Below are 27,908 nucleotides of genomic sequence, written 5' to 3' on the forward strand. Positions count from 1 at the left end.
TCAAAAAAGGAACAATGAATAAATCTACAAATGTTAGTATATTTCTTTTATTTATCTTGTTTCTTCAGTATTTATATTCTGGTTTATTTAGGCACAACTTTACTTCTATACATGTACGGTAAACTTTAGAATAGGGAAGCAAAGTTTCTTCTTCTTAACCAAAGGTTACCACACTAAATATCTTAAATGGACTAATCCATCTTTCAATCTGGATGTAGCCACTGGTCATTTTTAGGGAAATATTCTAAAATTTTAAGGACTAAAATCTTAGAAAAGCAGACAATGCAGACCCACTGTCAGACAGCACAGAAACACCAAGTTATTATCTTGGTCTGCACTGTTTGCAGAATGAGCTGACACCAGCAGTCTGAAGGTTATAAAGACAAGATTTGATGTTTTCTTACATACATTTTATTTTAAAAGATCTTATGAATTACCATATGCAGGGCTGGATCCAGAATTTTTTGGCTGGGGGTGGGGTAGTCTCAATATTTCGACTGCAAGACAGACCGATTTTATAATCTGATATTTCATAGATGTCCGTCTTCTATATAATAAAAAGCCCTAAAGCGCACAATTTGTTGGGCTAGGGGTGGGGGGCTTATGTCTGAAAGACCAAACTGCTTCCTTTAAGATGCTTCAACCCCTTAAGCCCCCTGGTGGATCCGGGCTTGATATGTTTCTCTTAACAGTATTGTATGCAGCATATTCAGTTGGTCATTCCAGCATTTATTGACTGAAAACAATGTTTTTCACTACATAGACAGTGACATATGCGATAATACAAGATACTTACTGACAGCATAGATGGAAAAAAAACAGCATATATGGAAAAATGTATAACATATATACATGCTTAAGCTCCAGTTTATGTTTAGGAAAAAATTATCAATGACACACTGGTTTGATTGTGTCACAGGAGACAAGCAGAGCTATACATTTTTCATTTTTACCCTATTTTCCATATTCGCCAAATAATTAATGACCTTGACCTTTAGGTGTCAGTGAATGATATTAAAGTATTGCTACCACTGTCGTTCACACATCTGAGATTGAGATATATTCAAAACTTACTGAACTTAAGAACAATACAGAAAAGGGAATTTAAAATTGAGAATTCCATGAGGAATATTTGAATAACTGTCATAAGGGCGTTTTTGTAACTCTTCTCAGTTCTTGACTGAAATAATTCACAAAGGGGCACCTGATGTCTTCCTCCACCAGTAAAGCTGGGAAATAGCCATATGGCCTATACTGTGTTGATGCAACATATGATAAAACCAAACTAAAGAATAACTGTCAATAAAAAGTCAATTGTGTGTAAAAAGTACTACAACATCAGTTGAACATGTGATTAATGACGAGTTGGATATAACATAGCTCTACACACTGTTGGCTTCCACCAAAGGATTTTATGAATCAAAATAGCTATTCTACAACATGGAAAGTGTTTTCAGGTTTTCTATACAAGTAGCCAGCAGCTGTGTTTTTAAAAAAGTTCCATAAATCTATAGAAATCATCCATATTTTTATTTATGCCTTGATTAAGTTATAAATAATCTATAAATACTGATTATGTAATTTTTATTACAAGTGGCCTCCTTGAGATGAAGTCATAAATGAGCCGTGTTACGACAAAACCAACGTAATGCGTTTGCGACCAGCATGGATCCAGACCAGCCTGCGCATCCGCACAGTCTGATCAGGATCCATGCTGTTAGCTAGCAGTTTCTTAACTTGTTATAGGGTCTGTAAGCGAACAGCATGGATCCTGATCAGACTGCGCGGATGCACAGGCTGGTCTGGATCCATGCTGGTCGCAAACCCATTATGTTGGTTTTGTCGTGACGCGGCTCAAATATTTCAGATTGTAATTCCTCTATTTTAAGCCAAAGGTTTAGCTTTGTATGTTGCATAGTTGTTGTTAGCTAAATTGGCACTCTCCCCAGAATTCTTATGTTTAAGATTGTTATATTTTAACATTTTTTTTCCTAACTCTTAAGTCTACTTTAAAAAACTCATAATATAACACTTATACATTTTTATGATATTATATATATTATATATATCAAAAATAAAGTAAATCATTTGTTACTCATGTAAACACTCATATGAATGTGGGGGCAATATTTTATTTTGAATATGGCTACTAAGATGAACATGTCATATTAAGTCCTGTTAGCTAACTTCCAGTTAAACTTATGTTTTAGGCAAGATATGCATTGTTTTTTTTAAGTTGAACCTTCTGTTGGCATAGTTCCCACTCTTAACTGATTATTGTTAAGTTGTCAAGGTAACAAGAACAAGGTCTGCTTAAAAAAATTGATGAGCCGCATCACGACAAAACCAACATAGTGCATTTGCGACCAGCATGGATCCAGACCAGCCTGCGCATCCGCGCAGTCTGATCAGGATCCATGCTGTTCAATATCAGTTTCTCTACTTGTAATAGGGTTTGTAAGCGACAGCATGGATCCTGATAAGACTGCGTGGATGCGCAGGCTGGTCTGGATCCATGCTGGTCGCAAACCCATTATGTTGGTTTTGTCGTGACGCGGCTCATGTATACATGATTATTTGGATAATTAAAAACCATATTAAGAAAGCCATATATTTGTCGAGGCAGTCACTAAGCACTCTTCTATTACTAAACAAGTCATTTACAATAGCAAAAGGAAAGCAACTTGAATTTACAAAAATTTCAAAACCAAATAAAAATAGGTCAGAATATGCAAAAATATCCTTTAATGTGTTAGTCAAGCTGTAGAAATGTGGTGATAAAAAGTGCAAAATCAGTCATTAATTGCCTATATATGTAAATGTAACACGTACATTATTTCTTGAATTGTGAAAACTTAAATTACTTTTCTTAAAAGCTTAATACATTTCCTCAAGGTTGATTTTCTTGAAATTGTTTTAGCTCAACTGGAGGCATACAACTTTAAGGAAAATTTGTTTATCCACATGTACATACATAATAGATGTTACAAACATCATGTATATTGATCAGATATTCAAATTCTCCACAAAACACAAGGATATGTTATAGGGATTTTTATTTTGTTTTTCCTTATGAAACCTTAGCCTTTAATTACAATAAACTAGTCTTGCTCGTATATTTAACTTCCTGTTTCGTTTGGTTATCCTGGTATCGGGTAACCTTCAAAATTCTCCTGGTAAAATAAACAAACCTGTCATATTAAACCCATTTTTTTTTAGTGATAATGGCTTAAATAATCTGTTATCACATGAACCTTATTCTTGTTTAGATAGAGCAGTGACTTAATCTGAATTACAATACAATTATTGCTGATAACATAAAAATTGGAAACAAATTTTCATTGTTTGAAGTGCAAGGCCCTAATGACCTAAAAAGGGACAAGTGCCATGGCCCTCAGGTAGGGGAATTATGCGTCTTTTTGACGAAGAAGAGGAATCAAAATTTGTCTGTTAACAACAAGACTTATATAATAGTACACAACAATAATCCAGTTAAACTTTTCAGTATTTGTTGTATATCCCCTGAAACGTTTGAGGGACATTGTCTAACTTCTTAAATTAGATGTTATTCTGAACTTGGCAAGTATGAGTTTTTCCTAACATATCCCGAGGTTTAAACAAACTTTGACCGTACACTATACCATTCACAATAGAGTGATTAACATGTTATGTTTATTATCTATAAGATCTATGTATTTATCAAGTTGTAACAGTTTAATGTAGTTTGTTTTTATTCCGGGAAATCTCCCAATTGCTGAGTTTCGGAGTATTTCTACATGTATTCCTATTTGTGATAAAGGATTTTACCCAATAAATTCTACTGTAATAATTATTGTATAATGCACCTAAACTTTATGTTTTAGCTGAGTGAATGACTCATTTGAAATCCCACATGATCCTTTAGTAATTTGTTAATTGGTATCACTTTACAATGAAAAATGCACAATCATATTATCAGAAAAAATCCCTGATCTTCGAAAAGTTTAAAGTCTTTGTGTTAATGGAGCATAATGTTTGTTTGTTACAACCATATCAACTGAAAGAGCTTAATTAAGCGAAACATGTTTTGATAAAGTTTGTTGGTTTACAATGTATGCATAATTTATCATTTGTTTCAACCAGAGAGACCTTGAAATAAAAAACTAATATATATGTTTGTTTGGGTTAAATATACAGGCATAATCAACAAAAATCTAACACAGTTTTATATTAAAGTTATGAGTACCAGTGTTAAAATGGTACAATCTAACAATGTGAGGCACTGTTGGTTTGATATATCAATTCACAGGTTTTTAAAATATCAAATATACTTTAAATGTATAAAGTATCATGTAAAATTTGTACTCATGACATCAGTAATGTAATATTTAGTATGTATGAAACAATTGTGTTGTTGTTTTTTCACATGCAAGAAAAGTACAATGTATTCATTTTACATGTATATATTTTTTACGATCATTTAATGCCCTTTGTTCATTTATGAATCAGCTGCTCCTTTATCGAAAGTTCTCTAGAGCTATGCAACTAATTTGTTATAAACTTTTTTCATCTCACACCTTTGTTGGCATTTCTATCTTTGAAAGTTCAAGTAGTTGTTGCATGGTTGCCATGGAAAACCCTTCCCCCCTCCCCCCCCATCCAAAAATAAAATAAAATAAAAATCTGTAAAAAGCACCATTAAACAAAAAATTGTTCTGCTGATATAAAAAGAAACCTTCAAACATCAACTCAGCAACAGTTGCCAGTCCCAAGTGTATTATTACATTAATGAGTTAGTCCATTTTATAAAAAGCAAATTTAGTGCCTAAGTAAAGTGGTTCTAACGTTAATAATTTAATTTATTATTCAAGGAAAGTTAATGGTAGAGTCATAATATTTTGCCCAGTCTTTGATGAGGCAAGTTTTCCTGTCAGAGTGAAGTTATTTTATAACTTAGGCATGCATTTTATCATTAAATTTTTAGCTCGACTATACGAAGTATATGGAGAGCTGTCCTACTCGCCCCGGCGTCCGCGTCCGCGTCCGCGTCCAGATTTCAGATTAAAGTTTTGGTGCAGTAAAATATTTTTCACTATAACTTTGTCATTTCTTAAGGTATCAACTTCAAACTTCAAATATATGTTCCTTATCATCAACCACATCTTATGTGACAAGGTTCATAACTCTAGCACCAATATTTTCAGATTTATCTCCCCTTGAACTTAGAATTTTCCTTAAAAAATACTATTTTTTACTGTAACTTCTTTATTTCTTAAGGGATCACCCTCATACTTTAAATAAATGTATCTTATCATCATCCCCATCTTATGTGACAAGGGTCATAACTTTAGCACCAATGTTTTTAAGATTTATCTTCCCTTGAACTTAGAATTTTCCTTAAAAAATAATATTTTTTACTGTTACTTCTTTATTTCTTAAAGGATCACCCTCATACTTCAAATATATGTACCTTATCATCATCCCCATCTTATGTGACAAGGTTCGTAACTCTAGCACAAATAATTTCAGATTTATCTCCCTTGAACTTAGAATTTTCCTTAAAAAAATATTATTTTTTACTGTAACTTATTTATTTCTAAAGGGATCAACTTCATACTTCAAATATATGTACCTTATCATCATCCATATCTTATGTGACAAGGTTCATAACTCTAGCTCCAATATTGCAAGAATTATCTCCCCATAAACTTAGATTTTTTTACTAGAAAAATGTTATTTTTTATTATAACTTTTTTATTTTTAAAGGTATCTAACTCAAACTTCAAATACTTATTCTTTATCATCAATTACATTTTATGTGACAATGTTCATAACTCTAGAAGTAATATTTACAGATTTATCTCTCTTTGAACTTAGGATTTTCTTTAAGAAATATAATAACTTCTTTACTTTTTAAGGTATCTACTTCAAACTTCAAATATATATTTCTTATCATAACACACATGTTGTGTGAAAAGGTCCATAACTCTAGCATGACTATTTTTAGAATTATTCCCCTTGATCTGGAATTTATGTTAACAAATGTTATTTTTTTACTATAACTTAATACATAATTATACATAATTGATTTTTCTTTCATAGTTTTGTCCTCCTTACTGCGTCCAGTATTTTATTAGTCGAGCTTCGCTGTCTCCTGTGACAGCTCTTGTTATTTATAGCTGCTGTGATACTTATTCTATTATTAAAGAGCCACTATGGTCGTCTAGTTAAATCATCTTACACAAGCATGTCGTTAAAAGCTCATTGATGGGTAATGTCCTTAGTAAGAGGAAATTATGTTAAGACTGAAGACAGGAAATTTTGATAACTACAAGTGTGTACAAATGTGGTTAGCGCACGATTGATATAATGCACTTCTAATTTTGTGATTTAAAATTCTCATGGAATAGTTTTGCTGCATTGTATAGTACTATATATGGTAATGAAAGCTTATCAAACCATGATCTTATTACAACTATAGTGTTAAATGTTGTTTTTTCACTTCCTCATTGCTGTAATTATTACCTCTTGTGTGAAATATAGTTTACAGTTAGTGAAGATATTTTATAAGTATTGTGGTGACATTGTTAGTAAGGAAATTTAAATGTTATTGTAATAAATGATTCCTTGCTTGCATGGGTCTATATATGGATTTTTTTGATGACATGGGTCTATACATATAATTATTGTAAATTCTAAAGGTCCAAACATTTAGATACTTTGCTTCCATGGGTCTACATTATCAGCCTCATAGTTTTAAAAATTATACCACTCAGCAGTTAAGTACTGCATTCATATCAAGTTTTTAATATTTCTTATTATTGTCACAAACACCATAACACTGAGTCAGTCCAAGCCATAACCCCCCCTCCCCCCCCATCCCACAACACTGTCCCACACTGTCCCAATCGCTTCAAAATAAAGAGAATGTATTTGAGAAGACGGATAAAGGTCATGTTTCTTGTGTTACCTAGAAAATTGTCGTCTGCTACAATATCGTCAGTTCTGTTTATTTTTAGAAATTTTATCCATTTTATCAAACAAACTTAAGATCCTGACGGAGGTTTTTCACTTCTTGTACCAGGCTGTATTTGGTGTTTGACAGTGTCGCTGTATACAGGTCGAGGGTTAAAATAGACAATATTGTTTTAATTGGTTCTAAGTACTTTCTGATGAATATGAGATGGAAGTTATTTATAAACGTTACATACTTTATTTGTTTCCTCAGCATTAGTTGAATCCAAGAACTGAAAAAGAGAAGGTTTAAATTGAAATATTAACAATGCATCTTGTAATCAAGGTTAGTTTTTTTGTTGTCTTATTTTGAAATATGTTTTACGTCTGATAAGTAATATTAATTATGCCCCCATTTCGAAGAAAAGGGGGTATATTGCTTTGCACTTGTCGGTCCGTCGGTCCGTAGACCAAATGGTTTCCGAGTGATAACTAAAGAACCCTTAAGCCTAGGAACTTCAAACTTGGTATGGTGATTGGTCATGACAAGTAGATGACCCCTATTGATTTTGGGGTCAAGGGGTCAAAGGTCAAGGTCGCATTGACCTTGTAAGCAAAAACGGTTTCCGATCAATAACTAAAGAACCTTAAGGCCTAGGAACTTCAAACTTGGTATGGTGATTGGTCATGATCAGTAGATGACCCCTATTGATTTTGGGGTCAAGGGGTCAAAGGTCAAGGTCACATTGACCTTGTAAGCAAAAACGGGTTCCGATCAATAACTAAAGAACCTTAAGGCCTAGGAACTTCAAACTTGGTATGGTGATTGGTCATGATTAGTAGATGACCCCTATTGATTTTGGGGTCAAGGGGTCAAAGGTCAAGATCACATTGACCTTGTACGCAAAAACAGTTTCCGATCAATAACTAAAGAACCTTAAGGCCTAGGAACTTCAAACTTGGTATGGTGATTGGTCATGATTAGTAGATGACCCCTATTGATTTTGGGGTCAAGGGGTCAAAGGTCAAGATCACATTGACCTTGTAAGCAAAAACGGTTTCCGATCAATAACTAAAGAACCTTAAGGCCTAGGAACTTCAAACTTGGTATGGTGATTGGTCATGATTAGTAGATGACCCCTATTGATTTTGGTGTCAAGGGGTCAAAGGTCAAGATCACATTGACCTTGTAAGCAAAAACGGTTTCCGATCAATAACTAAAGAACCTTTAGGCCTAGGAACTTCAAACTTGGTATGGTGATTGGTCATGATTAGTAGATGACCCCTATTGATTTTGGGGTCAAGGGGTCAAAGGTCAAGGTCACATTGACCTTGTAAGGAAAAACGGTTTCTGATCAATAACTAAAGAACTTTAAGGCCTAGGAACTTCAAACTTGGTATGGTGATTGGTCATGATCAGTAGATGACCTGTATTGATTTTGGGGTCAAGGGGTCAAAGGTCAAGGTCACATTGACCTTGTAAGCAAAAACGGTTTCCGATCAATAACTAAAGAACTTTTAGGCCTAGGAACTTCAAAGTTGGTATGGTGATTGGTTATGACCAGCAGATGACCCCTATTGATTTTGGGGTTAAGGGGTCAAAGGTCAAGGTCACATTGACCTCTTGGGTAAAAACGGTTTCCGATCAATAACAAAAGAACCCTTAGGCCTAGGGACTTCAAACTTGATATGGTGATATGTCATGATCAGTAGATGACCCCTATTGATTTTGGGGTCAAGGGGTTAAAGGTCAAGGTCACATTGACCTCTTAGGTAAAAACGGTTTCCGATCAATAACTAAAGAACCCTTAGGCCTAGGAACTTCAAACTTTGTATAATGATTGTTCGTGACCAGCAGATGACCCCTATTGATTTTTGGGTCAAGGGGTCAAAGGTCAAGGTCACATTGACCTTGTAAGTAAAAATGGTTTCTGATCAATAACTTAAGAACGCTTAGGCCTAGGAACTTCAAACTTGGCATGGTGATTTGTCATGACCAGCAGATTACCCCTATTGATTTTGGGATCAAGGGGTCAAAGATCAAGGTCACATTGACATTGTAAGTTAAAACGGTTTCTGATCAATAATTAAAGAACGCTTCGGCTTAGGAACTTCAAACTTGGTATGGTGATTGGTCATGAGCAGCAGATCACCCCTATTGATTTAAGGGTCAAAGGTCAAGGTCACATTGACCATGTATGTTAAAACGGTTTCCAATCAATAACTAAAGAACCCTTAGGCCTAGGAACTTCAAACTTGGTATAGTGATTGGTCATGACCAGCAGATGACCTATTGATTTTGGGGTCAAGTGGTCAAAGGTCAAGGTCACATTGACCTTGTAGGTAAAAACGGTTTCTGATCAATTAACTAAAAACGCTTAGGCCTAGGAACTTCAAACTTTGTATGATGATTGGTCGTGACCAGCAGATGACCCCTATTGAGTTTTGGGTCAAGGGGTCAAAGGTTAAGGTCATGACCAGTAGATACTTGATAACCCTTATTAATTGTTTGATCACTGGGTCAGAAGTCATGCATAATAACCTTATCACATGACTAATTGGCTGCTGATAGGGGGCATACATGTTTTACAAACATATCTTGTTTATTTAGTTTTTGGCTTATGTTGAGTTATCAGGGAGTTTTTTTTTCATTATCACCAGGAGCTGTTGTGAGGCCCCATTCCCGATTCAAATTATCCTCTTTTTTTCCCCTAATTTCAAAGAAATATTTCCAACTAACTTTTGCTAAATGAAATTCCCTAAATTTTAATATAATAACTGTTTTCCAGTCATATGGAGAGATGAACAAGTCCATTTAAAAAATTTTAAGGGTAGTTATAGGTCTATGAAGAGAAGTGTGTGACATGCGTGATTTGTGTGACTTGGGTGATATGTAACAATAAGGTCACAAGGGTAATTGTGAATTGTAAAATGAAGTGAACAGAACAGAACAGAATTCATTGATGTAGACCACCAGCCCATACAATATATACAATTGTAACATTAAAAAAGATACAATTTATAAAATGGATGAACTCTATTTATTTTCATGGATGGACATTCATTTTTGGATGGATTTTTTTTTCATAGGTGAACTTTTTTTCTTGGGGGGCTATTTTTCTTTGACTCAGATAATCAATGAACCAATCACTCTGTATGTTTTACTTTCTAGAGCAAGATGCCTCTGTTTAAGAACAATTCGGGGACGTCGAAGGACAAGTCGAAGCCCGGTAAGAAGGGGGGCTCATCAGGAGGGGTGGACATGAGTATAGGAGCACCATACATGGTACAGCACAATTTTCATGTGGGCTTCGACAAAGTTACAGGAGAATTTAACGGCTTACCTCCAGCATGGCAGATGCTGTTGGGGAGTTCAGATATCTCGTAAGTTGTCCTTTTGTGTAAAATGAGCCGCGTCACGACAAAACCAACGTTTGCGGCCAGCATGGATCCAGACCAGCCTGCACATCCGCGCAGTCTGATCAGGACCCATGCTGTTCGCTATCAGTTTCTGTTCTTGTAATTTGGTTGGTAAATGAACGGCATGGATCCTGATAAGACTGCGCGGATGCGCAGGCTGGTCTGGATATATGCTGGTCGCAAACATACTATGTTGGTTTTGTCGTGACGCGGCTCAAATTAGGTAAAGGAGTACTTTTTGATACTTTAAAGGTGAGAATTCAATTATTTATCTGAACGAAATAGTAAAGACATGATTTTCTATTTAAAGTTTGTCTAATTAGGAAGAAGATGATTTTAAACACGATTTGACATTAGTGTAGATTATACATTGTAAGTGGAACTTGATGAGTAGGTTGTTAAGGATAAAAAAAGTGGTAAGATAAAAGGGGAAATTTGTTTGACTTACGCAATCAGTAAACTGAAGTTAAAAAACACCTATTTTTGCAGGAAAGAAAAGTCAGTAAACTTGTATATCTTTTCAGGAAAGAAGAACAGAAAGAAAACCCAGAAGCTGTCATCAATTCCTTGAAAACATACAGTAAATCTATCAAGAAAAAGCCGGATGAACGCTATCTAAAGGTAAAAGAAATGACAAAATGATATTATCTCCTCCTTAATTATATAATCTGTCTTAAAATATACTTCAAGAAAATTTATATTGGGCCACTATTTGCCAGTTGTTGAGTTTGCTTAAGTTTGCCAGCTCTGAATTACCTGCCCTTCACAGCTGTGGGTTCAAAACCTGGCAGTGCCTATCGATTCTTTGATGTGAAGAAGCTTTCCGGCTAGCTTATTTTGAAAAGTTGTTGGTTCTTCTCGACTGTCAACTCTTTAATTGATTATTTAATTGATTATTAAATTGATATAGTGCAAGGATTATGTCTGAGGTCTGCTCCACTTGTACATGCTGGGAAGTTGTCAAATAACCTTTACAGTGTTTGAACAAGAAACTTTATAATTAGCTTGGTAAAGTAGTAAGATTTTAATAGTTTGAAAATCTAGGATTCTATCGTACATTGTGGGCTTATTTATGTAGCCAAGAAATTGAACATGTTATATTATCTATTGTTTTATGTAAGAATGCCTGTTTACTGTGTCACATGTCAGTGGTGGGGTTATTAGGAACATCTAGTTTGTACTTTGTCATCTAGAACAAACACTGACTAAATCAATCAGGTTCAATCAGCAGTTTGTTTATTATGATAAGTGCAGTCATTAACCTGTCCGATAATATACATTTTGACAACACTATACTGTAATAGCATAGTCAAGTGAATGACGTAACATATGTACATCTGTATGTATATTGTTTATAATACTGGTATATCAATGAAGTATATTCAATATACAATGTTGACAGTTATACTTATGTAGGTCAAATATAGGTAATTATATTTATGTGTATAAACTATCTCTTATATACATATAGTTAAAATACTATTAATTAGAACAATTAGAGAATTATTGCAGTTTTAGGATAGGAAAGAGATTATTTTGTAAGGTCATTAGGTGAACTTTGACATTTGTACATGTATTTTATATATATGATTTACAAACCAAAATGAAGAGACATTAATTTAAACAGTGAATTAAGTTTGGTGAATTTTTAGATATGATGTAAATTTCATTCTGAAATTTCTGTAATACAATATTAGACAATGTGTTATTGTGTAAATATATTCAGAACTTCCGTGTAAAAGTCATGAAATATTTATATATTAATTTCAAAAGCACTTCAAACTTGAATTTAGATCACAATGAAATACAGCTCTGAAATTATTAAATATAAGAATAAAGAATAGCCAAAAACAGACACTGAGTGACTCATAATGTTGTGGAATAGGTAAATATAGAAATGAACATTATTTCCTGGAAATTAAATATGAAAAAGATAGACAATGTTAGCTACATTGTACATGTACATATAATTATAGGTAGTAAGTTAAGGGAGCAATTATTATAATTTTGTTATCAGGACAGTTTGTAAAATCAGTCAATCTATAGGTAATCATAGGGACCAGTTATTATCTATATTGTTTTAATTTTAGGTTTTTAGCTTTTACAGCCAGTATGCATAATGTTAGGGACAAGTTATTATTTGTAGTAATGATGTTAATTACAGGTTATAAAATCTGAAGATGGTTCATATGCTAGGGACAAGTTATTATTTGTAGTAATGATGTTAATTACAGGTTATAAAATCTGAAGATGGTTCATAGTGCTAGGGACAAGTTATTATTTAAAGTTATGATGTTAAATTACAGGTTATAAAATCGGAAGATGGTTCATAGTGCTAGGGACAAGTTATTATTTGTAATAATGATGTTATATTACAGGTTATAAAATCTGAAAATGGTTCATATGATAGGGACAAGTTATTATTTGTAGTAATGATGTTAATTACAGGTTATAAAATCGGAAGATGGTTCATAGTGCTAGGTACAAGTTATTATTTGTAATAATGATGTTAAATTACAGGTTATAAAATCTGAAGATGGTTCATAGTGCTAGGGACAAGTTATTATTTGTAATATTGATGTTATATTATCGGTTATAAAATCTGAAAATGGTTCATATGCTAGGGACAAGTTATTATTTGTAGTAATGATGTAAATTACAGGTTATAAAATCTGAAAATGGTTCATATGCTAGGGACAAGTTATTATTTGTAGTAATGATGTAAATTACAGGTTATAAAATCTGAAGATGGTTCATAGTGCTAGGGACAAGTTATTATTTATAGTAATGATGTAAATTACAGGTTATAAAATCGGAAGATGGTTCTGATGATGACCTTGATGAGAGAGCTTCAGGTCCAAAAGTAGAATTTGATAATGATGCTAGTAAGTCAGATGACGTCTTTAAAAAAGAAGATGCCGACAAGAAAAAAGATGAGGTACGGTTTGTGTAGTACTTGTTTAGAGGATTTTAACATAGATTAGAAAGATTGGTTACTTATTAATCCTCGCCTCCCGTCAATCCTTACATTATTTTAGAACACATTGATAAGAATAAAATGGTGTAGCCTTAAATAAAACATCACTGCAAGTATATTAGTGTTTGCCCTACTTCTTAATCCATTGAGAAGACTGAACTCGATTTTGCATAAACAGTCTTCAATAGCATAAATCTGGTAAATAAAATGCATACATATGAAAAGTAGGTCAACAACTTATTTCTTATAAGAAAAAAATAATTACAAATGTCTTAAACATCTACAGTTGCATGTTGCTGCTTTTGGGGTGTTTGAGTCGTGAAAAGTTTTCTTATTAGCGTCTATGGCAAAATGCTTTGACGTCTTTTTTAAAATTTTGTTAAATTATAAACTTGTATCGAGACTTGCTTCTAAAATGTGAATGAATCAATGTAACATTAACATCTTATGGACAGTGAATAATGATGTAACATAACAACAAATTTTTGAATGTTGATTTTTCATCTAAAACACATTTAACTGCTTAGGTTGAAAAGGTACAAGAAGATGTTGCTAAGATTAAAGTAGATAAGAAAGAGAAAGAAGAACCTGTTGCAACAAGACGTCCAAAAGAACAAGCAAAGATGACCGATTTTGAAATAAATGAAGGACTGCGTAAGTATAATTGATATAAGACATTTTTTTAATCATGGGAAAATTTGCTTTATTTTATACAATACAGTAATTGTTACTTTCTTTGTATAGAGCACTGTTATGAATTTGAAACAGTCCATTCTAAATTTTGGTATAAAAATGATTTAATTGTTCAGTAGCAATCAGTGAACGGCTTCGTCAAATTTCTAAGTATTCCTGTCTTTATCTGTGCATCATCATACCTTATCGGTCTGTAAGAATGGTTTATTAAACATAACCCTTATTATGGAGGAACCTTCAGTGATGAGCATTTGCCACCTCTATAGAATCAGACCAGCCTGTTTATCCAAGCAGCCTGTTTATCCAAGCAGCCTGTTTATCCAAGCAGCATGTTTATCCTTGCACCCTAACCAGCAAACTGACCAAGCTCTTCTTTTAGCTGACTAACTTTAATGTTTCATCTTGATATCCCTATAATTGATAATGGACAGTTCCAATTGTCCATTTAAGAAACTCTGCAGGTTGTTTTAAGGGATATTTATGTATATTAATATGAGCTGTTTTAATTTTCAGGGAAGTTATCAAGTTCTGGTAATGCTTTAGAGAAATACGAGACTAAAAAGAAAGTAGGATCTGGGTAAGTCATATTTGCTGAAAATCTAAGAAACTTTTAAGACTAATGTGCAAACAAGATTACTAGAATTCAGAATTGGAGATTTGTAAACCTAGTACAGCTTCTTGTCAGTTTATAGCTTATACAGAATTTGTTGATTGTGAAGGAAGCTGTAAGCTTATAAGCAAACTCCCGAATCTGTTCCTAGAACCAACCAGTTGTAAGCAATGAGTGTAAAGTTTCATGCTCAAGGTAACATTGGCTTGCCCCTGGTTAGACCCATATAAACAATTTAAAACTTTTTTTTGTGACCGTGTGTAACATATTGTTGAATTAATGGTGTGATCCCTGAAAAGTCTTTGTAAATCTATAATTGACAGTGATTTTTTTCACATTTTTGGAAAAGATGGTGGGGCATATCAGTTTGGGGGGAATCAGCATGTTGTTTTCATCAATTTGGTGACAAAAAATCAAAATCAACAAGGTTTAAAATAATTTTTTAACAATAATTCAATTTCAAAGTAATGAAAACCAGGATTACCTTTTACATATCATTACTGCTTTACTTGATTTAAATCACTCTAAAACATTTTTTTTATTTTTATAAAATTTTTAAGGTGAAAATTGTTCTATAATTGGGGAGATATATATATCTTTTTACTAAGGAATTAAGCCCAATTTCAGCCCAAAATTATATATTCATTGATAATGAATTAAGAAATAACCAATTATATCAATATTATACTAGGAAATAATACAATATACATGTTGTAAAATACATGAATGATTGACAATTGTTTTAATTGAAGGATTGAGTAGAAAACTTCAAATTTTTTTCCTTAAAAATTTCCTGAGAAATAATAATTATCCTCCTTGCTTATTAAAAAAGAACTTTGCTTGACTGGTTATCATATTTTAAGAGGACATATTTTTTTGTTTGAATGAAATGTCGAAGATATTTTTACAAAATTTGATAAAATTCAATATATTTTCCTGAGTCAGAACAGTGACAACGATATGATAAAAGTACATATATTTTTCACATGCTGGAATGGTGAGTGAAAAAATATTGAATTTTATCATACTATGTGAAAATGTTATCCATATTTTACGAAAATAACCTTTCTATTTTCTATTTAATTTTACCATCTATAGTTGTTTATTAAAAACAATCTTCACTTTAATTTTCATATTTATTTTTAACAAACATGAAGTATATTATGACTAATAGCACCATAATTATTTCATGGGTAAAATTAAATAAATACTATTTATTGAAAATTTCAGTATTTTTATCTGAAGGACTGAAAGGGTTAATACATAAAACACTGTTAATCTGGAAATTTGCATGAGAGACTGATTGTCCCTTTATTTTTCACCCGAATTAAAGATTTTAGCGACTTTTTGACTACAGCTGAGCTAATTATATTTTTTATGACAATGTTTAAAGCGTTACAAATGTTTTCACTGGTGATTCTCATGTTGTTTTATTTACACTGCTGAACTGAAATAAGAAATTGGTGAACAAATAACATCTCAAATAAGTTAAAAATGTTTTGCAAAACGAATATATCTGACTTTACAGCAGTGTTTTAAGAAAATGCTAAATACATTAAAGTTTGTCAAGTTTTTGAGAACAAGTCTAACTCTAGCTTTTTTCCATTTTAGTGCATCAGGAAGTGTGGTCATGGCTCATCCAAAAGCAAACATGGAAGATGTGGTAGCTATAAAAATTATGGACTTAACAAATCAGCCAAAAAAAGAATTGCTCATCACAGAAATTGAAGTAATGAAAACATATAGGCATGAAAACATTGTTAACTTTCTTGATTGCTACTTTGTAGAGGAAAATCAGGAATTATGGGTAATCATGGAATTTTTGGATGGTGGTCCGTTAACTGATGTAGTAACGGAGACGATAATGAAGGAAGGTCAGATCGCGGCAGTGTCGAGGGAATGTCTTAAAGCATTAGACTTTTTACATGCACGTAGCATTATTCATAGAGATATAAAAAGTGATAATGTTTTGCTGTCTATGCATGGAAGAGTGAAGTTAACAGATTTTGGATTCTGTGCCCAACTTAGTAGCGAGAAATCAAAGCGACAGACAATGGTGGGAACACCATATTGGATGGCTCCTGAAGTCGTTTCTAGGTATGTTTATCCTTAGCTCATTTGAGCACATAGTGAGCAAGAGTTAGTATTGAAGATCAGTTTAGTTTATATACTTTAAACATAAATTAACATCATTATCTTATAATAGGTATAATTATACTGTACAAACAAAAAGCTTTGGACAAAAAGTCAAAAATCTCAAAGGCAAATCATTATCCTGATTAATTTCAAAATGATATCCTTCCAAAATATACTGGGATCCTATGTATTTACCGGACAATCAGTTTACTGGACAAAATCTATTCCTGCCGAATAGTGCTTTATTTTTTGATTTGATTAAAAAATCATACAGACTGAATCGTACACATACTTTCTATTTCAAAGTAAATAACAACAAAACCACTCTCAGGTAAATATTTTTGATTCAGTTCTTTATCTACTAACATGCCCTTTTGTTTACTAGTTATTTCATGACCTGGTCATGCGGGGGAATTATCTGTCCTGCGTAGGCCCGAATATGGAGGCCCTTAATGGGTTATTTTAGATAGGTTTTACTTTTAATTTTTCTCAACGTTACCTTAGGAGACAATCGTAACATAATTCTTTTAATGATAAAAAGTAAATTGAAATTTAGTCCAAACAGTATCTCGTTGTTGTCTTTTACAAAGAAATGCAAATTAAAAAACGGGTTACGCCCATGGGAGGAAACTCTACACGAAATGTAAATAAAATAAGATTTTATGGCTTTTGTAACATGCTACACGATGACCAAAAGGCAACTGTATGACAAAGAACAGAATTTCATTTGAATATCATTTGAATATCAAAATGTTTCATATGTTAAGGATCATGAAGAATCAATACGTTGTGTTAATAGTGTTAATTTCAATTACACCTTATATATTGGCCTCTTCGTAACAGGCATGGCTGCCTATGTCTATTTCTAATGACATACTGGGTTTTTCCAATGTTTTAACATTGCCTTTCAATAGTCGTAGTTTCCTTGCTGATTATTTAAAGATTTATTTATGTAATTTACAAATTCAAAAAATTTTGAAACACAATGTCCGGTAAATTGAGTTGTCTACACAATTTTTTTCTCTTATAATGCCCTACTTTAAAGACACATTTCTATGGTCAAATGTTTGATTTTATGTTTGATAAAGTAATGTTTACGTGTATTAAGAACCCAAAATTATGTGGGGAAAATTCTATTCTATTTTATTGTTTTAAATAAAAGTTACATGTAAAAAAACACCATATTTTGTCCGGTAATATGTAGGATCCCAGTCAGGTATCATAAAACAAGACTTATTATTTATCTACTTCAGACAACAGGTAAACAAATGTTCTAAGAAGGAATCTCCTCTTTGTTAGCTCGACTATACGAAGTATATGGAGAGCTGTCCTACTCACCCCGGCGGTGGCTTCGGCGTCCGCGTCCAGATTTCAGATTAAAGTTTTGGCGCAGTAAAATATTTTTCCCTATAACTTTGTCATTTCTTAAGGTATCAACTTCAAATATATGTTCCTTATCATCAACCACTTCTTATATGACAAGGTTCATAACTCTAGTGCCAATATTTTCAGATTTATCTCCCCTTGAACTTAAAATTTTCCTTAAAAAATACTATTTTTTACGGTTTCTTCTTTATTTCTTAAAGGGTAAACTTCAATCTTCAAATATATTTTCCTTATCATCAACCACATGTTATGTGACAAGGTTCATAACTCTAGCACCAATATTTTCAGGTTTATCTCCCCTTGAACTTAGAATTTTCCTGATAAAATACTATTTTTTACTGTAACTTCTTTATTTTTTAAGGGATCAACTTCATACTACAAATATATGTACCTTATCATCATTCACATCTTATGTGACAAGGTTCATAACTCTAGCACCAATATTTTCAGATTAATCTCCCTTTGAACTAAGAATTTTCTTTAAAAAATACTATTTTACACTGTTACTTCTTTATTTCTTAAGGGATCAATTTCATACTTCAAATATATGTACCTTATCATCATCCACATCTTATGTGACAAGGTTCATAACTCTAGCACCAATATTGCAAGAATTATCTCCCCATAAACTTAGATTTATTTACTAGAAAAATGTTATTTTTTACTATGACTTTTTTAGTTTTAAAGGTATCTACCTCAAACTTCAAATACTTATTCCTTATCATAAATTACATTTTATGTGACAATGTTCATAACTCTTGAAGCAATATTTACAGATTAATCTCTCTTTGAACTTAGGATTTTCTTTAAGAAATATTATAACTTCTTTGAGGCCCACATGGAAGATTGGGTAACCAAATGTGTAGCCTCAGTAAATAAAGACTTTACTTACTTACTTACTTGACTTGACTTGACTTGACTTTACTTTACTTTACTTTACTTTACTTTACTTTACTTTAATTTAATTTACTTTAATTTACTTTACTTTACTTTACTTTACTTTACTTTACTTTACTTTACTTTAAACTTCAAATATATATTTCTTATCATTACACACATGTTGTGTGACAAGGTTCATAACTCTAGCGAGACTATTTCTAGAATTATTCCCCTTGATCTTGGAATTTATGTTAGCAGTGTTATTTTTTTACTAATTTAAAACATAATAATACATAATTGATATTTCTTTCATAGTTTTGTCTTCCTTACTGCGTCCAGTATTTTTTAGTCGAGCTTCGCTGTCTCCTGTGACAGCTCTTGTTTGTTTTCTAACGGAATTTTTATTGCATTATAATACTGCACTTTTGTAACATCAGTTCTCATTGGGCAATGATGCCATTTATATTTTCTGTAAGAGGATGAATCTACATCATTATCATATTAAATGAGCCGCGTCACGACAAAACCAACATAATGCGTTTGCGACTAGCATGGAACAGCCTGTGCATCCGCGCTGTCTGATCAGGATCCATTCTGTTCGCTATCAGTTTCTCTACATGTAAGCGAACAGCATGGATCCTGATCAGACTGTGCAGATGCGCAGGCTGGTCTGGATACATGCTGGTCGCAAACACACTATGTTGGTTTTGTTGTGACGCGGCTCAAATGTAAGCTCATGTATTAACTTACATTTAATGTTCACTTTCTTGTATTTCCTCTTCTATCATATACTAGAAAACATTACGGGAAGAAGGTGGACATATGGAGTTTAGGAATCATGATCATTGAGATGCTTGAAGGCGAGCCCCCATACCTGAACGAGACCCCACTCAAAGCCATATATAAGATCGCAACCAAAGGCAAACCAGAAATCAAGAATTTCAACAAGTTGTCCCCAGAACTTCAAGATTTCCTCAATCGGTCGTTAGAAGTTGATGTGGACAAGAGAGCGACAGCAGGCGAACTTTTGGATCATCCATTCCTTAAAAAGGCGATGGAGCTAACAACATTGAGGGCGTTAATAGTGGCAGCAAAGCAGGCTACCGGTCACTGAGTTCATGTAGAAATTTTTTTCTTTTAGGTTAAAATTTTGTAACATATAATGTTAGAATGATCAGTGATTTTAGAATTTTGTAATAATAGGTACTTTATCATAATGTATACTTAACACAGATATGACGCCATTTTGAATGATGACTACGGAGTGCCGTACAAAATCATATTCAATCTTGAAGATTAGAATTTGTAACATTTAAAACCCACCATCATGGCTGACATAGAGCGAAAGTTTTGAATTATGGGTTAAGTGTTACTGAGAATAAGAGTGCATCCATTTTTGATAAAACTATTGTCATCCATCAGTTGTAAATGTAATACAGATAGTGGAACTTGCGTTCATGTGGATTTTCCCCAATTTTAGGAACAATATAGGGACCAACCAATGTTACAAAATTATTGATATTTAGCATTTTTTGTTTAGGAAAACAAATTTCAGGTCTCTTTACACATTATTTACATTAATTTTCAGTTAGAATACTAAAACATTTGTAAATTACATTATTAATTTTCATGTAACAGTTTTTAATAAACATCCTTTAAATTTCTTTTATTTAAGTTATATTTATTTCTCCATTGTTTCTTATGAATATTTTCAAATATATTTTGTTTTCTCTCCAAGTCAAAGAAAAAAGAAGTTCCCACAATTATGTAAAAATAACTTAATTTTTTTTTATGATCAATGGTTCCTTTAATATATAGTTGCTGCCAAAATTTCTGTTTTGACTGTTTATTGATTCATGTAGATTTATAATGTTTACCTTGTCATGGCATTTAGAACAATGCAATATTCAGATTAATCAAGATTTCTTGTAGATTATATCACCAATTTGTTGTAATTACAATGCTTTGTAACCCTTATCATGCTAAATATCTTTATTAATGGACTTGTCCATCTACAAGTCCAGCTTTCAGTCCGGACAAAACCATTCATCTCTTTCAGGGAAGAATTATAAATTATGTACTGACTGAATAGCAGACAGTGCAGACCATGATTTGATGTCACAGATCTGGTCTGCACTTGCAACATGGGTATAATCTATTGATGCCAGCAGGCTTATGGTTAGAACAATGCAACATTCAATGCGATCAAGATTTCATCGCCATTGTGCAGTTACTGGTTAACTGCTATAAAATTAAGGAATTAACCTGTTACTTCACTAGGGTGACAATTTCTTGTAGATTTCATCTCAGATTATTGTAATTGTAATGCCATTTCACCATTTTATTTCATAATTATCACCACTTATTGTAGAATATATGATTTTAAATTTCATCTCCTTTTCATGTACAGGGACATTATGTAATACCGAGGGATGGTTCATTTATCATGTACATAAAAATTATCATGTACATAGAAATGTTCCTTTTAAGTTAGAGCAATGTTCCTCTATATTTGTTTTGTCTATACAGTGTTTATATACTGTTGTGCTGATAGTTAAGTTCATTGGAATGGTATTTACTGATATATAACCTGCTTCCACTGTGTTATATAACCATAAGCTTATCATTTATCATGTACATTTTTCTGTTAAGTATACATACACTGTTTTTTTTAGTTAATAATAAAATATGTTCACAGTCCAGCAGTGCTCACTCCAAAGTGAGATATATCATTTACTCTTATAGTGAGATATATCATATAATTGCATGGTGAGATATATCATATACTCTCATAGTGAGATATATCATATAATCGCATGGTGAGATATATCATATTCTCTCATGGTGAGATATATCATATACTCTCATGGTGAGATATATCATATAATCGCATGGTGAGATATATTATATACTCTCATGGTGAGATATATCATATACTCTCATGGTGACATATATCATATACTCTCATGGTGAGATATATTATACTCTCTCATGGTGAGATATATCATATACTCTCATGGTGAGATATATCATATACTCTCATGGTGAGATATATCATATAATCGCATGGTGAGATATATACTCTCAAGGTGAGATATATTATATACTCTCACGGGGAGATATAGTATACAATCTCACTATATTGTGAGATATGTCATATTATCTTATCTTACAGTGAAATATATTATCTTTCATGATGAGATATTATATGACATATAATTTAAGAGCACATATATTATTCTGTTAATGTTAGTTCATTAAAACAGGAAGAAATGCACAGTCAGTGATAACAGTTATATTTCACTGATGAAATACAAAATTTCATGAAATTAGCATCAAATGGCTATGATACAATCATTATATCAAGACATTTTTTCAAAAAATAAACTTTATTGAAAAAGCGAAATTACCCACCGATTGTAGTTTTTTGTCAGTAGTTTAATTTATTAATTTAGTTATCACATTAGTTAATTACAATCACACTAGGTGTAGACCTCTAATTTGATGCCACATTTTCACATGCGGTTATTAAACTTATGATTTTGTATATTTGATCACATGTAGTTTTTTTCTACATTGTTAAGTTTTTATATACAATATTTTTCATACATTTGTGAGTGCTAGTTTAAAATTGATGTGATTGTGTTGATTTTGTGTGAGACTTTTTAACCACAGTTGAATGTTTATATTAACCTTTACCACAGTTATTTCTATGGTCACCTTTACCATAGTTAAGTTTTTGGAATAGCCTTTACCACAGTTATGTTTAATGGTTACCTTTACCACAGCTAATATTTTGGAATAGCCTTTACCACAGCTATGTTTAATGGTTACCTTTACCACAGCTAATATTTTGAAATAGCCTTTACCACAGGGGGTCCACAGATATGTTTTATGGTTATCTTAACCACAGCTATGTTTTATGGTTACCTTTACCACAGCTAATATTTTGGAATAGCCTTTACCATAGCTATGTTTTATGGTTATCTTTACCACAGCTAATATTTTGGAATAGCCTTTACCATAGCTATGTTTTATGGTTATCTTTACCACAGCTAATATTTTGGAATAGCCTTTACCACAGCTATGTTTTATGGTTAGCCTTTACCACAGCTAATATTTTGGATTAGCCTTTACCACAGTCATGTTTTTGAAATAATCTGTAAATCTAGCTAGAATTTCAGTAATCTTTACCATAGCTACATTATCATAGTTATTTGTCACAACCTAATTTTTGTAGAAGCCTTAACTACAGCTAATTTTTGTATTAATTAATGTGTATACAATGCCTTTACTAAGCTAACGTTTACCACAACTGATTTATTGTTTTAATCTTAACCACAGCTAAATTTTTATATTAACCTTAATTACCACTGCTAAATTTTTGTAGTGGATTTACTTTATTTCCAACTTTGAATAATTATAAAAGTTTTGTAAGTTCAGGTCAGATATTAAAACTGTGAAAAATGAGCCTTGATTCTGGTCAGACTGTGTAGGTAGACAGGCTTGTTTGAGTTTATTTTTTCAGGTATCCTCCTGTTGTTAAAAATGCTAGCAATTAATGTTAAAAGGGGCCAGTCTTTGTTATCTTGGGAACATTTATAAAATTGAGTCCTATCTCAAACTCATTAAAACCATATCCTCACTAATTCTTCATTAACTTGTGCTAAAAGGATTCTGATTGCATCACATTTAAGGTCGCCTCTATTTGACCTTTGACTTTTAATGATATCATCATGTTGTTAGCTTAAAGGCATCAGAGATTTTTTTTTCAATTCTGTTAAAGTGCAAACATTAGTTTTATAATGTTTAGATAATTGTTTTAGGGGATGTTAGATGCTTAATACCTGAAGAAATTAGTGCCCAATTTGAATTTGGCTTGTCATAAAAGAATCAAAATGTAGACAAAGTAGTATTTTGACTTCCATACAAAATACTAAATTACTATAACAATACTATAGTTGCAAAAAAGAAAGAGAAGAAAAAGATGGTTTAGGCAATTGGCCAGTGAGTATATTTTTGCATTCCATAAAAGGGTACAAAAAATAAAAAGCTTTTGAGAAGTAAAATAAATGCATTTTTTGGAGCATAATGGGCCTTTAAAAATTTGTTTTGTAACCATGCACAGGCTGAATCAAACCGAGCCTACAACTTTTATGTTTTTGCCGTTTTGGGCATTCTTTGGGGATTGCGCTTAATTCTGGAACGTTTTTGTTTTGAACAATTGTATTTGATTGAACAAAGTTTTGACAGTATGACAAGAGAGCTTCAAGAATTAATTCTATCATTAAATTATGTGTTTTACTAGATAATCTGAACCAGATTTGTTGATTATCATTCCTACTTGTTATCTTTTGTATACTATCATTTACATTGTATGTTTATATTTTACATACATTCCTTATTGAATTTTTCTTCATTTCTTCAGGAAGATGTATTTGTTATTTGTATTATGTATAGCCATGTTTGAACTACAGCAGACACGAGGGTTTTCAGTGTTAAATTAGACTGATAAATGAGAAAGTAAGATGATGACCCTCGACTTGTTTCTCATTAATTTGTTGAAATTTTAAATGATTTGTTTTTTTATCTCACCTGTCACAAAGTGATAGGGTGAGCTTTTGTGATTGCTTTACGTTTGGCGTCCGTCTGTCGTCGTCCGGCGTCTGTCCGTAAACTTTTACTTTATTTAAATGACATCTCCTCATAAACCACTAAGCCAATTTCATCCAAACTTCACAGGAATGTTCTTTGGTGGTCACCTTTAAAAATTGTTCAAAGAATTTAATTCCATGCAGAACTCTGGTTGCCATTGCAACGGAAAGAAAAAAACTATTATTATCTTCTTTTGAAAAACCATAAGAGCTAGAGCTTAGATATTTGGCATGAAACATCTTCTAGTGAGTGTCTACCAAGTTTGTTCAAATAAAAGCCCTGGGTTCAAAATTGGCCCCGCCCCAGGGGGTTATTGATTTTCCCTATATGCATATAGTAAAAACTTAAAAAGTCTTCTTTTAAAAAACCCAAAGAGCTAGAGCTAAGATATTTAGCATGAAACATGTTCTGATGGGTGTCTACAAAGTTTGTTCAAATAAAAGCCATGGGGTCAAAATTGGCCCTGCCCCGGGGGTCATTGATTTTCCCTATATGCATATAGTAAAAACTTAAAAAATCTTCTTTTAAAGAACCCAAAGAGTTAGAGCTAAGATATTTAGCATCAAACATGTTCTAATAAGTGTCTACCAAGTTTGTTCAAATAAAAGCCCTTGGGTCAAAATTGGCCCTGCCCCGGGGGGGGGGGGGTCATTGATTTTCCCTATATGCTATAGTAAAAACTTAAAATATTTTCTTTTAAAGAACTCAAAGAGCTATGGCAAAGACATTCAGCATCAAACATGTTCTAATAGGTGTCTACCAAGTTTGTTCAAATAAAAGCCCTGTGGTCAAAATTGGCACCGCCCTGGGGGTCATTGATTTTCCTTAAATGTGTATTGGAAAAACTTAAAAAAATCTTCTTTGAAGAAACCCAAATAGCTAGAGTTAAGATATTAAGCATGAAACATCTTTTAGTGAGTGTCTACAAAGTTTGTTCAATTAAAAGACCTGGGGTCAAAATTGGCTTCGCCCGGGGGGTCCTTGATTTTCCTTATATGTGTATAGCAAAAACTTAAAATCTTCTTTGAAAAAACTCAAATAGCTAGAGTTTAGATATTAAGCATGAAACATCTTCTAGTTGGTGTCTACAAAGTTTGTTGAAATAAAATACCTGGGATCAAAACTGGCCCTGCCCCAGGGGTGTCATTGTTTTTTACTATATGTGTATAGTAAAAACTTTAAAAAAAATCTTCTTTTAAAAAGCCCAATGAGCTAGAGCTTAGATGTTTAGCATGAAACATCTTCTTATGGGTGTCTACCAAGTTTGTGCAAAGAAAAGACCTTGGGTTAAAATTGGCCCTGCAACGTTGGGGGTGGGGGGGCTATATACAGATGAGCGACCTCAGGGCCATCATGGCCCTCTTGTTAAATCATACAATGTTTAAGAAAATCCTAAGCATGAGTTTAAATCTACCATCTTTGTCTTTGTAAAAAAATTACACTTCTCACAAAAACGTCTGTGAACTAAAATGATATATTTTGAAAGAGTGTTATATTAGAATAATTTTATTTTAATGATTATAAAGAAATTGAATTTTTATGAGTATAAGTCTCTGTTTTTAATGAAGAGACTGACGGTAAACTGCAGTCAACATTTTATTTTTTATTGGAAGTGAGTCAGGGGAGCTAACTATAGTAATGATTAATGAAAATTTGTTATTTAAGTTATTTGTAAGAAATACTGTTGAAATACATGAAGTAAGTGAAATTCGTTTAGTTTTATTGCAGATATTGGAGAATGATTATTATAATGTAAAGATAGTTCCAACTGATAAATAATTTTTATGTTAACAGATAGTTATTTCAAAAATTTGACCTTTTCAGTGATTTGACCTACTATAGTATTTAATATTTCATGTACTTGAACATGATATTGTATGTAATTTTATATTTGATTTTAGTTATTGATATAAAAAATACACACATATACATAGGAATTATCTGTTAAAACGAGTTTTTATGATTTCCCAGGGACAATGGACACTCTGATGAAAATTATATAAGTTTCTCATAACATTTTGTAAATCTTATGTGACCTATGTGTGTATGTACCATCTTTATCTAAGATAATCAACTTGTTTCTTTCACTAGTTCTTTGATAAGGCAGGTCATAGTTGATTTAGTGATTTTGGTAAGAATATATATAATTATATTTAACAATATAAAACTATTTCTGTCACATGCTGAAAGTTGTACTATGTATGTGGATATGAGAGTACACAGGCCTTGGTGTGTGGAAGTTGTACATACTTGCTAAATGGATAATTATATAATCTACTTGTGTGTAGTGTAATTTGGATATCTGTGTTTAATGTCGTCTCTATATTCATATTACTAATTTTATAATAAAAATAAAATAATCGTTGGAAATACATCATTCTTGTTGTTTTGAATTTTGTATGAAATTATGAATTATGAAAGCGTATATTGAAAGGTCTTTGCTTAATTTATCTTGGCATCCATGGAAATGTGTTTAAGATTGCTGAGTACAAACTTTTACTTTAAATGACATCTCCTTATAAACTGCTGAGCCAATTTCATCTTAACTTCACAGGAATGTTCCTTTGGTGGTCACCTTTAAAAATTCAAAGAATTTAATTCCTTGCAGAACTCTGGTTGCCATGGCAACCAATAGAAAAAACTTAAAATATCTTCTTTTAAAAAACCCAAAAAGGTAGAGCTTAGATATTTGGCAGAAAACATCTTGTAGTGAGTGTCTATCAAGTTTTTTCAAATTAAAGCCCTGGGGTCAAAATTGGCCCCGCCCCAGGGGTAATTGTTTTTCCCAATATGCATATAGTAAAAACTTGAAAAAATCTTCTTTGAAAGGACCAAAGAGCTTGAGCTAAGATATTTGCATGAAACATGTTCTAATGGGTGTCTACCAATTTTTTTCAAATAAGACCCCTGGGGTCAAAATTGGCCCTGTCCTGGGGGTCATTGATTTTATTTATGTGTATAGCAAAATCTTAAAAAATCTTCTTTGAAAAACCCAAATAGCTAGAGTTAAGATATTAAGCATGAAACATCTTCCAATTAGTGTCTTTAAAGTTTGTTCAAATATAAGCTCTAGGGTCAAAATTGGCCCTGCCCTGGGGGACATTGATTTTCCTTATATGTGTATAGCAAAAACTTAAAAATCTTTTCTGAGAAAAAAAAAACAAATAGCTAGAGTTTAGATTTTAAGCATGAAACATCTTCTAGTGAGTGTCTTCAAAG

The 27,908-nt window shown here is 32.4% G+C and overlaps 1 protein-coding gene across 1 annotated transcript; it reads left to right on the forward strand.

The window, feature by feature from the left end:
* Positions 1–7,191: 7,191 nt before the first annotated feature.
* LOC132714210 (serine/threonine-protein kinase PAK 2-like) lies at positions 7,192–27,063 on the forward strand. The gene is made up of 9 exons (XM_060697010.1): positions 7,192–7,279; positions 10,106–10,317; positions 10,878–10,974; positions 13,157–13,291; positions 13,858–13,984; positions 14,537–14,600; positions 16,245–16,730; positions 19,830–22,078; positions 22,124–27,063. The coding sequence occupies exons 1-8, from the start codon at positions 7,262–7,264 to the stop codon at positions 20,146–20,148; spliced, it is 1,458 nt and encodes a 485-aa protein (XP_060552993.1). The 5' UTR covers positions 7,192–7,261; the 3' UTR covers positions 20,149–22,078; positions 22,124–27,063.
* Positions 27,064–27,908: the final 845 nt, after the last annotated feature.

The sequence above is a fragment of the Ruditapes philippinarum genome, unplaced genomic scaffold (assembly GCF_026571515.1).
Source record: "Ruditapes philippinarum isolate M1 unplaced genomic scaffold, ASM2657151v2 ctg8553_1_1_1_1, whole genome shotgun sequence".
NCBI classification, from domain to species: domain Eukaryota; kingdom Metazoa; phylum Mollusca; class Bivalvia; order Venerida; family Veneridae; genus Ruditapes; species Ruditapes philippinarum.

Coding starts and splice junctions, on each gene's coding strand:
- LOC132714210 (XM_060697010.1), top strand. Junction 13,985..14,536: donor TGAAATAAATGAAGGACTGC/GTAAGTATAATT, acceptor TTTAATTTTCAG/GGAAGTTATCAAGTTCTGGT. Junction 14,601..16,244: donor AAAAAGAAAGTAGGATCTGG/GTAAGTCATATT, acceptor TTTCCATTTTAG/TGCATCAGGAAGTGTGGTCA.